Source organism: Eimeria necatrix, genomic scaffold, assembly GCF_000499385.1.
Source record: "Eimeria necatrix Houghton genomic scaffold, Enh_scaff936, whole genome shotgun sequence".
Taxonomy (NCBI): Eukaryota; Apicomplexa; class Conoidasida; order Eucoccidiorida; family Eimeriidae; genus Eimeria; species Eimeria necatrix.
In genome coordinates this window covers 1-15,523 of record NW_013654735.1, presented here as the reverse complement: position 1 = coordinate 15,523, position 15,523 = coordinate 1, and the positions used below count along the sequence as shown (strand labels likewise).

The window sequence follows — 15,523 nt, the reverse complement described above, 5'->3', positions numbered from 1 at the left end:
TTCCCGCAAAGAAGTCATTCACAGCAGCAGACACAGTGGAGCTCCTAGCCGACCGTCTTATCCGCTATCACGGTTTCCCAGAAGTGCTTATCTCGGACCGCGACCCCCGTTTCCAATCAGACCTTTGGAACCAGCTCTGTAGCCGCTTCAACATCAAACGGTGCATGTCCTCGTCCTACCATCCCCAAAGCGACGGCCAAACCGAACGGGTGAACCGCACATTGGAGCAGATGCTGCGTACATATATCAGATCTGATGAACGCGAGTGGGAGCGTTTGCTTCCAGCTTTGGAACTTGCATACAACACAACAAGCCATTCATCCACAGAGCTCTCTCCTTTCGAGATCATGATTGGAGAAAACCCCTTGACTGCGGCGGAACTCGATATCGTAGGCGCGTTAGCTCCTACACTCACTCCTCCCATAACTAAGCTTTTTCGGCAGCTCTGCGACAGAGCGCAGAGTCACATCCTGAAGGCGAAATGGCAGCAGAAGTACTACGCAGACACCAAGCGTCGAGCAGTGGAATACGCAGTGGGAGATAAGGTCTGGCTCAGCAGCAAGCACCTACCGCCTTTCAACAGCTACCCTAAGCTCGAGCCCCGCTACCGCGGACCCTTCGAAGTCCTCGAACGCATAGGAACAGTTGCTTACCGTCTCGCTCTGCCTCTCACTTATGAATGCCATGATGTTTTCCACGTTTCACAGCTAGTTCCCCACCGCCCCCGCCCTCCCGCTTTGGTTCCCTCGGCAGCCGACGCTGCCTGGCCTCCTATCCACGATGCAGCAGGCAATCCCACGGATGAATACGAAGTCGACTATATTATGGACCAGCGCGGCTCGGGAGATGCAGCCCAGTACCTCGTGAAGTGGCGCGGGACCCCTGAAGAGCAAGCCACATGGGAACCAGCTAACCATCTTACCGGCTGCCCGGCTTTGCTTCGCGCTTGGCGCCGCCGCCAACGAAGACGTCTTCAGGCTCGAAACAACATTGGCCCTTCTGAAGCGTAGCGGTATGGCTCCCTCGTACTCCACCTCCTCCAGCTCGGGCACCCTTCAATGAGGAGGGGGGGGGAGAGAGCGCGGCGCATGGCGCGCGCTCACGGCGTTAGCTTTCGACGAGCACAGAGAGTGAAAAGGCAAACATAACGCATTTGGGGGTAGGTCACTTCAGTCCGGCAAGGGGGGAAGTTGTAGTGCACAGACACTACAATGGGGCTGGTTAGTGCTCTAGAGAGGATAGCTAGCCAGCGACCTACGAGGGGTCGCAAGACTGGAGGGAGACAGGGCCCTCTTACCAGACAAAAAGTAAGAGGAAGTGATTATTATTTATATGCACACGAGAATTCGTGGAATTGCGTAGAGACTGGGGCTAGAGACAGCGCCGGCGCCAGAGCAAGCCTCCCTCCCTTAGGGACTAGGAGGCGAGCTCCCAGGAGGGTGCGAAACAGACAGACAGATTTGATAAACTCATGATTTTGTATCCTTAATCACAATAGCTGTAGTTTCTAGGGAATGGATTAGCGTAGGGTGCAGTTTATAGACCCGGCCCAAGGGACTAAAAGCACGTAGTCGCAGCTGCGGGCGCAGTGCACTACAGAGACGAACGACAGTGAAGTCTCCCCCACAAGCTGGTAAAAGTCCCTGAGGCAAAGGCAAGGCGGTGACATAGGTGTACGAGCTACAACAGACGAAATACACTGAACGCAGAAGCGTAGCTCATTAGAAGGTGACCTAGATACCTCGACTACTACAATCACGCAGGCTGGTGGCAATAACAAGACAAGCGAATCGCATGAGGCTCTCGATAGTGTTCGATAGTGTTGAGGTGAAAGCAACTTTGCGATGATGTCGCGAGAGCAATAGCATACGAATTCGACACATGAGAACCTTGGGCTACTGCGTAACATGACGAAAACAGCAGAGTTTGTCTTTAATATGCTTTAGCACAAGTCTGAAGTGCTTTCGGAAACAGGTGCATTGTGCTGTTTCATTTGCCTGGTCACAGTTGAGAAACTGGGATTGCGAACGTGTCCTCTGCAGAGAGCTTTATGTCTCTCCTGCGCCAATGGAGAGCAGCTTCATATAAGCAGGGCAGTAGCGGGGATGTCTACGTGGTGCTTACATAAAAAATCTCCCTCTGAACGAGGGATTTTTTGTGGGGACTGTGCCTTATGCCATTGTCGTAGTACTAGGCTGGATCATGGGCCAGAAAGCGCTTCGCTACTTTGATGCTGATAAACTACAAACCTGCGTGAAAGATTGGTGCTGGAATGCACCACTTAGTAGGACACAAAGAAAGAACGAAGCAAGACAAACAGCCACAAAAAATGCGGCTACGGTCCCCAGCCCAGCGGGCCGAAGAAATACTGGCCGAGTCGATATCCCAGATGATTTTGGCAGCGGCGGCTACACTTTTCTGACTCACTCCCGAAGGGTACCCGAAGGCTACAGGGCACACCTCAAAGCCAGCGCCAGGATTTCCATATACGAGCCATTGCGAGAGGGTCACGGTGCCAGGACACACCCACCAAGGATTCCACAAGGGTTCCACACCATATTCGCTTTACCTAGTGGGGAAAACCCTGTAGTGCACAGCGCTTCCTACTGCGACTACGCTGCGACGTGGCCCACGAATAAGGCGTCTATGAAAAGCCTTCTACCTTCGATGCATCTCATATGAAATAAATACCAAAACATCATTAAATGTAGTCATCTACTCAAGTTCTGAAACCGATTTTCCTTAAAGTCTCCCCACTCAGGGTTCTTGCTTCTTTGACCCTGTGGAGAGAAGGCCTGCACCAGTGCCGGCGCTATCGCCAGCCCCAGTCTCCAGATATTCACAGACACGCATAGTTTACACATGCTTATTTGCTAATAAACTGTCTTACTTCGCTACTTGTAAGAAATTCCTGTCCTTGTTCAGCGCGTTTACCTCTTATAGGTCACCAACTAGCTATCTTCTTAAGGACACCAGCAAGCCCTATTGTAGAGCCTGCGCACTACATCACTCCTTCGCCATGGCTAGGTGGCCTAGAATATTCGTCTTCAACTGCGTCTAGGCCCTACCGTTTAAACATTCAGACCTCTCGGCCCTGACAAGGCTGGGCTGTCAACTGCTCTTGCCCTCTGTCCCACTCCTGCCTCGGTCGTATGAACGACAGTCTCGAGCATAGTGTCCCATACCGCCACGCTTCTTACAGGTCTCTTCCGGACACTTAGTACGTTCTCCCTTGCTGGGACAAACGCTTGCAGGCTGTTCTTGACCCTGACACTCATAGCACTTCCTGTAGTGCTGAGACACTACAATGGGGCTGACTAGTGTCCTAGGGATGATAGCTAGCTAGCGACCTGCAAGGGCCGCGACACTGGAGGGGGACACGACCCCCCCAATGCATGAGAAAAATAAGAAAAACCGTTGGTGAGTTCTAGTGAAAACATGAATTGTGCAGAAATCGTGTGGAAACTGGGGCTGGCGATAGCGCCGGCACCAATGCGGACCTCCCCCCCTAGGGTCTAGGGGGTAAGCTCCGAGAAGGGAGCGAATCGAAGACAGAGAACTCAGACGCTTCTTGAATTGTCGTATTTCGACGGAATCAAGCTATAGAGACCGGGAAATGGGGCTAATCTAGAGGTAGTATGTAGACCCGTAGAGGGACAGGAAGCAGCGTAGTCGCAGCAGTAGGCGCCGCGCACTACACTTCCTGAGTTTCCCCCCACGCTGATTTTCTTTTCCATGGTTTCTACGGGGCCCATTTGCCTGGACAGCCCCTCTGATGGCTCGACTGGTCCTTTCTCGCAGCTCTAGCACGGCCTACTTAGGCTCATAGTGTCGCCGTGCGGCTGTCACCGCTTGCTCATACGAGTGGTACTCCACCTGCCCGTCATTTGTTATGAGAAGATAAAGGCCCGTTTGTAGCCCTGTGCAATAACATTCAGCGAGTTCTTCGAGTATGATCCCCACGCCACGCTTCTCTACAGTCGCAAACCGTCCGTGTACTCCTTAGAGTTGCCTTTCCACCGTACCTTAGCCAACTCCGTTAACTACTGTTTCTGCGACGTTCTTTGGTCGAACCGCTCCAGAAGCCTCCGCTATACCGCCTCCTAGTCACATAGAGCGATAGTCCGACGTAAATACATCCAATAAGTCAAGGCCGGGCCTACAAGTTGGTCAATCATTCCCTTACGGGGCTCTGTGTGTACCGTCGTTCGATGCGCAGCAAAAAAACCTCCATAATGCTGCTGTCTTCAGGAAATATGGGGAGCGTTGCGTACGATGCCCAGGGCCCCCTCATAGCATCCTTCATGACAGACACTGCGGAGTGGAGTTGGTTCCACTTGACGTACGGCCCGTTCGCCGGCAGGCCGGCAACATTGGGTATAGGTGCCAGATGCGGGGGCGACTCCTCATGCACATGCGGCCGTTCTGCTACGGCAAGTTTCGGGGTACCATGACGTGTTGGTCCCGTGGCCCGCTGGGCGCTCTGCTTGAGGGCATTGCACACGTCTCCTACTGAGTTGGGCCGGTAATACGCTCGTTGCGCAGGTGTCTCCCCAGACCCTTGGGACAAGGCTTTCCGTATTTGTTGCAGCTGGTCCTCTTGGAGAAATTTATGTTCAAACAATTCCCATCCAAACATTGCCAGTTCACTTCTCTGAGCCTGGCCCACGAATAGGGCGCCCTTCTGGCATTCGACTCGTATCTCATAAAGCAGTGCCAAAAAATCAATAATCTGCCACCATTCGAGTCTCTCTATCGAAGTTTCAAAAGTTCCCGATCATACTGCTTGTTTAGTTGACCCGGTCGGCGCAGTGCCCCGCACCGGTGCGGGCGTTATCGCCAGCCGCAATCTTAGGGTATTCGCAGATACTTCTAGCTTACACATGCTATCTTGCTAGTAAATTGCCATACTTCACTACTGTAAGAAGTTTCTGCGCTCGTTCAGCGTGCTGACCTCTTATAGGTCACCACCTAGCTACCCTCTTAAGGTCACCAGCAAGCGACATAGCAGTGCCTGCGCACTACAACAACTCTACAAGTTTTCCATTAATGCGCTTGATAATCATTACGATCATATGAGCGCTAGCGGTCGAGGCCAGAAGAACTCCTTCTGACTCCTCAGCACGGATAAATATTTGCCAGCCATGCATATAGATACTGTAGTGCGCAGGCACTATAACAGGACTTGCTGGTGACCTATAAAGGATATGTAATGCACAGGCACTACAATGGAGCTTGTTGGTGACCTATAGAGGATAGCTAACTGATGACCTATAAGCGGTTAAGAGGTTAAGACGTGGATTGAGCGCTGCAACCTCTTACTGGTTAAATAGAAAAGTAATTTATTAGCAGATTAACACGTATAAACTAGACATGCCTGCGAATGCCCTCCGGTGCCGACAACGCCGGCACCGGTGCGCGTCACATCCTCAGAAGACCAGCAAAGCAAGAACCATGAGAAGTGATGTTTATGAAATATGGTTTCAGGAACTTGAAACAAAATGATCATTTTAACAAGTTAGCACACGTTGCGAGTCCGATGCGTCTGTAGAAGAGAAGATTCCATAGAGCGCTAGAGTTGTGGGTCGCGCAGCATCGTAGACGCTGTAGAGAACACAGTGTACTACATTAGGGGGCTGTTCCGGGATATAAGAACTATTTTTTCCGGACCTGACGGTAGAAATACTTTGCTTTCATAATTCGCACCTAGATATCTTAGCTGAGTAAGGGATGCACCTGCGCAACGGGCGCGTAGTCGGACCTATGCAACAGGAGACTTCTACAATGTCAGTAGACAAATTGCCCAGTGGAATACCAACCCAACCTCGACATAGTACCCCGAAACCCACTGTGGCAGAGCAGCCGCACAGGCATAAGGAGACATCCCCGCAGGTGGCACCTATAGCAAATATTGACGGCATGCCAGGGGACGGTCCGTACGTCACGTGGGACCAATTCCACTCTGCGATGGCTGTATTAAAGAATGTTATAGGGGGGTTTGGAGAATCGAGCGCGACGTCGCCTATACTCCCTGAAGACGGCAGTACTATGCAGGCTTTTCTAATGCGTATCGAACGACGGTACACCCAGACAGGATTGGAGACCAGTGAGTGGGGGAACGCACTTATCCACCATCTTGTGGGTCCAGCTCTAACTTACTGGATGTATCTAGAGCGAACTATCGACCTAAGCGGCTGGGCAACTGTACAGTGCCGGCTTCTGGAACGGTTCGACAAGACAATGTCGCAGAGTCAACTGCTCACGGGGTTGGGTAAAGCACGGTGGAATGGAAACCCTAAAGAGTAAACGGACCAGTTTGCGGCTGTAGCGGAGCGTGGAGTTGGGATCGCCCCCGACGAACTCGCTGACTTCTACTGCGCTGGGCTACCAACTGACCTCCATCTTCTCATTACAAGTAATGGGCTGGTGAAGTATTCCTCCTGAGAACAAGCGGCGACAGCCGCAGCGCAGGTCTATGAACCTAAGCAGACTGTGCTAGAGCTACGAGAAAGGGCTAGTCGAGCCATAAGAGCTGCTACTGAGGCAAATGCAACCCATCGAAAGCAGGGAAATGAAATTAGGCATGGAGGAAACTCCGGGAACTGCTACGAGTGTCAGGGTTGTGGACACCCAACACGAGTTTGTCCCAGCGAAGGGGAACGAACCAACCGCCCGGGCGAGACCTGGAAGAAGCGTGGAAGTGTTGGACACTATGCACATGACTCTCCTACACACGACACACGACCGAGGAGGTGCCGAGCCGGAAAACAAGAGCAGCAGGCAACCTATTCGTCCCAGCACTGAGAAGACCGAACGGTTGAACCGAGGCCTAGGCGTGGTTGAAGACGAGCGTTCTAGGCCGCGTAGCCATGGCAAAGGGATGATGTGTGCGGTAGCGACGAGACCTAATGCCATTCTCACGTTTGTTCACCATGATCGTAGGAGAGCGAATAGGCGAATAGGTCGGTCCGATCCAACCATTTTCCGATAATTTAAGTATCTCCTGTTTGTGGAATGTGAGCTGATATGGGGTCATACGGTATATTGCAGATTTTGCTGGAAGTTTTCCAGGCACAAGTAGAATATGGCGATCATGAGGGAGCTTTGGCGGTAATCCTTTAGGTAAGGTATCGGGAAAAACCGCTCGATACTCGTACAACACCTGGGCAACCTCACATGGAATATCCTGCGCCTCTGGAGAAGTTATCCATTCGTCGAAAAGAGTGTGCTCGAGTTTCGCCATAGGCCAGGGAGACTCCTCGTCACTCTCCGCTGCCACCGAGGCGGTTGAGGCCGAAGGACTACGCCAGCCAGAGGACGTGGGTTGATTCCCAATTAACGCGCAACAAAGCGCGTCTTGCCATTCATCCGAGAGCCTTAGGGGCACTGCGAAACCGGCTTCGGGCAAAGCCAGTATGAGATGCAAACCGTACAATGGAGCCTTGAGATCCTTTGTGTCAGCCGCCGCCTGACGAAGGAGCGACGTTATCCGCGCCTTCGCCTTAGTCTTCGCGTGGGACTTAAACCTCCTTGGAGGCGGGCGTAGGAATATAGCTGCCTCCTCGGCTGAAATACCCGCCACTTGTTTGGCCAATATCTCATATGCTTGCTCTTCTGGGGTCCTTGGGTGGACTACGGTGGGACTGTCACCTTGCAGCGTTGCTTCACAAGTCCGAAGGACCGGTAACTCGCACCACTGGCCATTCACATAGGTTCGGAGTTTGTCAGACTGAAAATACCAAGCCACCTTGTGTTCCGTCAGCCAATCCAAACCCAAGGCTGAGTCATAGGGAACGGGTCCCACTAAAAAGTCCCCGGAGAAACGTGAATGTCCGCACCACAGCGTCAATCCCGTCACAACCCGATCAATGCGTAGTTGCGCACCTGTAGCTACGGTGAACCTATGTTCTTTTGGAAGTCTCCGCACTTTCAGCTGCAGTCATTCGACTGTTTTAGGACTAATGAAACTTCTCGAAGCCCCAGTGTCCAAGAGGGCCTCACAAGGACTCCCTGCGAGCTCAACGCGAAGTACCGCCATCGCACCCACACAACAAAACGCTCCCCCTTGGTCGTAAGACTCTTTTGTGCAAGCCTCCCTCCACCAGTGTGGTACAATCTCTGTCGCGTCTGACCTATAGCCGTCTTCTGTTGCCTCTGCAGACTTTTTCCTGTTGTCCGTCGTCGCGTCCGGAGTCTCCTCACTCAGGATCGACGCTGACCCAGACTCCCGCCGCGTTTCCAAAAGCGGCTGAGACCCTTCCGCGTGCCCATCGCTCGTATTAGTTCCTTCCCGCAGTGAGGAGGAGTCGGTTTCCCCACTCAAGGGGGACTGGAATGACATTAGGGCCTGTCGTTACCGCACACATCATCCCTTTGCCATGGCTACGCGGCCTAGAACGCTCGCCTCCACCCACGCCTAGGCCCGCACGTTTGATCGTTCCGTCTTCTCAGTGCTAGGACGGGTGGGTGCTCTACTGCCCTTGTCCACCTGCTCGGGCCGGCCTCGTTCGTACGTCGGGCAGTCCCGAGCATAGTGTCCCACAGCGCCGCACTTCTTGCAGATTTCTCCCGGACGTCTGGTACGTTGCCCTTTGCTAGGGCAGACACGTGCCGGATGTCCGCGACCCTGACACTCAAAACAGTTAGCCTGGGTTCCCCCAGAACGATTTTCAATTTCCTGGCGCCCACTAAGTCCTTTAGCTTGGACGGCCGCCCTAATTATCTCGTCTGATCCTTTCTCGGAGTTCCAGCACACTCTGCTTGGGCTCGTAGAGCCGCGTTGCGGCGGTCGCCGCTTGTTCCCACGACTGACATTTCACGTGTCCGTTATTGGTTATTAGAAGATGGAGGCCTGTCGGTAGCCCGGCGCAATAGTAGTCCGCGATTTCGTCGGGGGCAAGACCCAACCCCCGCTCTGCCACAGCCGCAAACTGGTCGGTGTATTCCTTCGGGTCACCATTCCACCGTACCTTTGTCAACTCCGTTAACAATTGACTCTGCGACATTGTTCTGTCAAACCGCTCCAGAAGCCTGCGCTGTACTGTCGCCCCGTCGCTTAGGTCAATAGTTCTCCGTAGATACATACAATGCGTTAGAGCCGGGCCCACAAGGTGGTCTATAAGTGCATTTCCCCACTCGCGCGGTTCCAATCCCATCTGGGTGTACCGGCGCTCGATGCGCAGCAGAAAAGCCTGCATAGTGCTGCCGTCTTCAGATAGTATAGGAGTCGTTGCGCCGGGTGCCCCGGTTCCCCCTATTACAGTTCTAATCACAGTCATTGCAGACTGGAATTGGTCCCAGGTGACGAAGGGACTGTCCCCTGGCATAACATTGGGCAAATCTGTCCCCTGCGGGGGCGCCTCCTTATGCCCATGCGACCGCTCTGCCACGGTGGGTTTCTGAGTCGCGTGGCGATGATGGGCTGGTGTCCCGCTCGGTATTTTGTTGACTGACATTGTAGGAGTCTCCTGCAGCGTGGGACCGATGACGCGTCCGTTGCGGAGGTGCATCCCTTACCGAGCAAAGATTTCTAGGTGCGAGGCATTAAAGCATAGCATTTCTACTCCCAAGTCCGGAAAGAATAAAGCTTTCAATCCCGGAACAGCCCCCAAATGTAGTGCGCGGCGCCTACTGCTGCGACTACGCTGTTTCCTGCCCCTCTAACAGGTCTACATCCCACACCTAGTATAGTCCCATTTCTCGGTCTCTATAGCTTTATTCCATCGAAATACGACAATTCTAAAAGTGTCTCAAATCTGTCTCGTCGATTCGCTCTCTTCTCGGAGCTCACCTCCTAGGCCCTAGGGGAGGAGATCCGCATTGGTGCCGGCGCTATCGCCAACCCCAGTCTCCACACAATTTCCGCACATTTCACGTTTTCATTAGAACTGACTAACTGTTTTTCCTATTTTTTTCTTATTGGGAGGGTCCTGTCCTCCTCCAGTGTCGCGGCCCCTTGTAGGTCGCTAGCTAGCTATCATCTCTAGGCCAGCCCCATTGTAGTGCCTCTGCACTACACCTGCCCCTCGAGCAGGGCCTACAAACGGCACCTAACGGCTCATTTCCTTGAAACACTAGCTTATGTTTACCTAAATACAGTAATTCTTAAGTTTTTCAAAATCTGTTGTTGTTCGATTCGCCCCACTCTGGGAGCTCGCCTCCTAGGCCCTGTGGGGAGGAGGCCTGCACTGGTGCCGGCGCTATCGCCAGCCCCAGTCTGCACACATTTTCAGGCACCTCCAACGTATGCATATTAATTCATAGACGTTTTGCCTTACTTTGATCCTAGTAGGAGGGTTCTGCCCTCCTCCAGTGTTGCGACCCCTTGTAGGTCGCTAGCCAGCTATCGTCTATAGGTCACCAGCAAACCCCATTGTAATGCCTGTGCACTACATCATCGGCTTTACAATTAGGACTTGAGCACTTCGAAGCAAAACGCGTGAACTGTCCCTAGAGAGAAACAAGAGTGTCTCGGCTCCTAAGGCCTTTCCTGTGCCTGGCTAGCATAGTCGCTTTCGTGGACGGAATCACAACAGTGGCTCATCTATTCGAAAAACAAACTAGCGATACGAGGTTTTATCCACTTGCCTTTATGTAATCCATGATGCATTCCATGCGTTGTGCTATAATTCAGTACAACAATTCTAATGAATCAGTCTAGAGAAGTGAGCACTTGAAATCGAAATGACCGCAACATTCAGATGGTTATCTTATGTCGTTAGAGCTACTCAAAAAGAGATGCACCGCTTATTATCAAGTAAATAGAGCTTGTGGCACCTCCTCAACAAAAAGTCGCGCATACCGAAAATTTTGGGTCTATTGAAAAATTGGATTATAAGGAATAGACGGAAAATTTTCTCCTTTTGAAGCAATGCATGAATCAAAACCACAAGGCACGCTTCCCCAGGAGAAAGAGGATGCTGAATCTTCTCCTGAGATAATTCGCGTTGCTACAAACACTCATGTTCACTCACTGACTCAGCAGAAATTACTGCATTTCTTCGAATACTACGCCATGTGTTTTGGCAATACTTTTCGTTTACTTTTTGCTTTCGATGTATTCCACTGGATTTCCAAAGTGCCATCTCAAACGTCGATGCACTCCTAGTGCAGAAAGCCTCTGGAAAAGAATTAACCAAGGGCCCCTGTATCGCTTCTCACACTGTATGTTACTTGGTATCCGGTTTCCAGAAAATTCGGCTGCTATTTGAGGAGACCAGCTAAATAGAAAAGGAAAAGTATTCTCATACAGGTTACCCATAGCATTGAATCCAAAACTTGAAATGCAAAATACCAGCTCAGAGGCAAGCATATGCTTCGTGTGTTTACGTGCTGTATAAGAATTTCGAGAAACACACCAGTCCACTGACGTCAAACTTAAAACACACAGTCTAGGTATTCGCTAAACCGGGTGGAATTGACGCACAAGACTGGTTGGCTTTCGTTCGCCCAACTATGTTTTCTATCGCCTCTACACTTTATGATATTTGTTCCAAAGACTAGTGAAGAAGCGTTCCAGTGCTGAAGCAGCAGAAAACGCTCATACTACTTCTGCATCTTATGAATCTGCCGCATCCACAAAAACTACCCGACGAGACGTATCTGCAAACACTTCATCCTTCCGCAAAATCCAATCTATTATTTTCCCGAGTCATGTCAACGTTCCGCACTCTCCACTAAAATGTGGACTTTGATTCAGCCAGTACTCATGCTTTACATGCTCATGCGGAAAGGGCCATAAATGGAGCTGAAGCAAAAGCTGCAAGATTTCCAGATCTGTTTCACTATCATCTAGTACCGCTCTAAAATGCCAAAACATAGTAGAGAAAAAGCAAGGAATATTCTGGAAATTGACTGATGTATTTGGAACAGCTAAATGCAAGGTAAGTCGCAAATGGCCATTCTGCAGTGCTATTTCATATATGGCTACCCCGTGCGACATTAGCAACCGTAGAAAAAGAAGGGCTAGCAGAACGTCCCGCCTGAATTAAAGAGGCAAATGAGGGGGCTCGAAGGCTCGCAGCGGAACATCAGTATCTACGGAGACAAATCAGAATGGCGCGGAACCAAAATAGTGCAACTGCCACCAAGTCTACTAAGGCCAAGGACGTTGGGCTTCTCGGAAGGATGAACAGCTGACAGAGCCAAGCGGCGGCGCAAAGAAACCCCAATCATAATTAAAGTGGAATTCTTAATAACACACTTAACGACTAGAAGAATGACTTGCAAGCCGGGGAACGTTGCACAGGTGAGACCAGTCTTTGATTGAGGGCGCCCTCGACGTTGCCACGCCTGGCATTATGCTAATGTTTAAGGCGAAAGAACACCAGAACCCAGTCACTTAGTACGCAGAAGGATTACATATATTATGCTCAAGCCGTCAAGCCACAGAACACCACAGATGACCGGCTCAGCACAGCCAGGACTCAAAGAAAATATTCATGAGCAAACTTAGAAGTTATGCTTCGAGCAAAACATTGCAATTATGATACCACGGGATATAAACAATTTGAATTTGTATGGCGCCACTCTGTCTATGACGAACATTCACACCGAACAAACATGACTGCACTGCTGGAGCCAGTGAGCGGCCAAGTAACCCTGTTGCAGACCACGTAAGAATGGAAGGATACCACTGATTATTATTTCTCGAAACATGTACTAATTAATTTGTCAGTACGGCTTTTGCTAAAAATGCGTCGGCCAGAATATTGCTCATGCATTGAACCGCGTGCATTTCTCTGCCGGTAGCATTACCATAGGAGATGTGGTTCTACCTCACAGGTTAACCATGCAATGGTGTGGGGTAGTCCATTGGGGACCATGGCAACGAGACAAATAGAGAAATTCTGTCTCAGCATTTTTGTACCGACATAAAATTTGAAACTTTTGCTCTAGTCACTCTTGTTTTCTCATTGAAAATGCGCCACTTCTTGTTGGTACCCAATTTTTTTCTCGCTGTCACCGTGACCCACGCAGAAAGGGCGCCTTTACTAAGCGAGGGCCCATGCGCATTGGACAGGGAATTAGCCTCGCAGAATGGCCGAATTGTTGCTTTTTCTAGAAGGCAGTGGCTCCAGCCTTCTTCTGTCATTGCGAGCCTTGCTTTTGTCTTGGCTGCAGTGGCAGTAGGCTTTGCTATTTTGGAGTGCTACACGGCACTCAAAACTCATTCCTTGAGAGGAATTCATGGCCTTCGAAGTCGAAGGATATCGGCCGGTGGACTAAAGTCTTGCTCTGTGAGTTAGGACACGGGAAGATACTCACTGCCGCCTGTGACGGTTCCGGATGGTCAATGCTGTCAGCCACCACGTAACACATGGGCGGATGCGTATTGTTTGGTGAGAAACAACATGAAAAACAGGGCGTAAGTAATGGCCCCTTCCCCGCCATTTGCAACACAGGTCAGGAAACTTGCTGAAGACGGCGCTTTTGGCGTGGTTCAAGTTCATGAGCCTCCGTTAGTGGTGGGTTCGTGCTCTTACACCACACTGCAAACCGTCATGTGTAATAAGATATGCGTGGACTGCACAAACGCAAATTTGCGGAGTATAATTGAAGCTTATTGCGTCGACCGCAGAGGAACTGCAACAAATGCACGGAGTGGGACAGCTCGAGCGCAGAGCTTTTTGATTGCGGTAGATTTAGCTCAACAAAACAGCATTTTAGCACATTCAGCCTACTTGTGAAGCATGGACCGAGCCAACAGGGGTCCTGAAATGTATCAGAATGTGATTAGTGAGGGACTATGTGTGGAACAGTAGAACTTACAGCTTGCAAGCCTCAGGCGCATATTGTGCAGGCCAGTGACACACAAATGACGCGTCACGAACAGATATAGTCTACGCGTATTTGTGCTCTTCCCAGCGATGCAGCATGCGATGCATCTTCTGACTGTGCCACGAACTGGCAATGCTGAGGCATCGAGGTTCCTGTAGATTATGTGCCTAGGTGGATCATGCCTAGTGCAGCATCCATACGTGTTTAAAGCAAGACGAACGATGGCTGCTCAGTACACGCCACTCATCGAATCACGCGCATAACAAGACACGAAATACATGTTTTTTTTCGCTGATGGACTGCTTTCTCGCTGGCTGAGGGATAAATGCATCTTAGAATACTCGATCAAGTGTTAGCGCACGCACATTGCCCTCGTGAAAAGTGAAATAGGCTCATTAGATTTGATAGCCAAGAGTTACTTTTAGTGCAACGCATCGACTTTTCGACTGCAACCGCTTACGCATGGCGGAGACGATTCCTTTGTGTGTCCGGGTACTTCCTGAGCAGCCTCGACAGAGCAAATTTAGTTTTAGCTGTAAAGTGATTTAATTTCCGTCAAGCAAGTACGTATGGAGGCCATCCTAGGTTGCTTCCAGCTGATACTTCACACTCTTAAGAGCTTCTGTGGTGCACACCAATTTGGCAGTAGCTTTGGCTCCTATTATCGCTGTGTGGAGCGACGTTCACATATAAAATTGGATCTGGATTCGTCCTTTTCGCCTGAGCATGCTTTGCTGCTGACGGCGCTCAATTTGCCGGAACTCTTCGGCAAACTGTTCATACGCTGGGCTCTGTGCATCCTTCCGCCTACCGTCCGAATTTGATACTACATTTTTCCTTGCAGGCGTTGCGACTACAGATAATCGGGAGTGAATAAAGAAAGCTGTATCTGAGTGTACGAGACGCCTTGATGCTCTCTGTCAATGAAATGAGCAACAGAGACAAAATAACATCCGCGACTCTTGCTGATCTGGCGCATTGTTCACTGAAAGCCGTCATTCCCCCAAAATAGGATTAACTGGCTGGCAGGGGCGTTGTGAACCATTATATTGCACAAGTCATAGCTTGCGGGCCACCAGGTACTACGTTGCTATCCACGCGCTTTGCCGAATAACGCTCTGCCGAGGGCCCCCACATGCCTACGCGAGCAATCAATCAAGGTCAGTCTACTCGCCTTCCGCGTGGCGAGTGGCTTTATGTTCGCAGCGAATTTGTGAAGCGCGTACGCAGTTTCAACAGGAGAGCAACCTCTATGTTGGAACATTGTGGTCTGGAAAGGGATGTCTTGCACTTTGTTTCAAAAATATGCACGTACGGCTGCAAGCAACTTTAAATGATGCAAATGAAAGGCGTGGTAAACGCTGGTGTTTCTGTGTTCCTGTTTAGAAACATAAGCTGTCACAGATGAAGCGTTACGTAGTTCTATGGCGTGCTTTGCATATTTGCTTGAGTGGTGCACCAGCTCAAAAGGCTTTGCAAAGGTCCTTTTCCTTCTATAAGGGCTGATGCGTGCAACTCTCCAATCCGTTCCAATACACCTGCACGGTTGTTCGCATTGTAGCTCCATTTGAAATAGCTAGCTAGTAGACGTGATTGCCGTTTGCGTAGTGACCTTTTGGCAGTGATTTTCACATTCCGTTTTCCGCAGGACGTCAGTTGAGCAAAATGCATTGTGCCGATTCTCCGTTGATTGATTAAGCATGGGACTCGGGGCCACTGTGCTTACGTTCTTGTCAGAAAACAC

The 15,523-nt window shown here is 50.6% G+C and overlaps 2 protein-coding genes across 2 annotated transcripts; one reads left to right on the top strand and one right to left on the bottom strand.

The window, feature by feature from the left end:
- Positions 1-164: 164 nt before the first annotated feature.
- ENH_00083570 (Pol polyprotein, related) lies at positions 165-1,010 on the top strand (the record flags this gene model as incomplete). Its single annotated transcript, XM_013583453.1, has 1 exon — positions 165-1,010. The coding sequence occupies one exon, from the start codon at positions 165-167 to the stop codon at positions 1,008-1,010; it is 846 nt and encodes a 281-aa protein (XP_013438907.1).
- A 5,819-nt stretch (positions 1,011-6,829) lies between these two features.
- ENH_00083560 (hypothetical protein) lies at positions 6,830-9,509 on the bottom strand (the record flags this gene model as incomplete). Its single annotated transcript, XM_013583452.1, has 3 exons — positions 6,830-7,779; positions 8,002-8,273; positions 8,809-9,509. 3 exons carry the CDS (start codon positions 9,507-9,509, stop codon positions 6,830-6,832), a joined length of 1,923 nt encoding a protein of 640 aa, XP_013438906.1.
- Between the last annotated feature and the right edge of the window lie 6,014 nt (positions 9,510-15,523).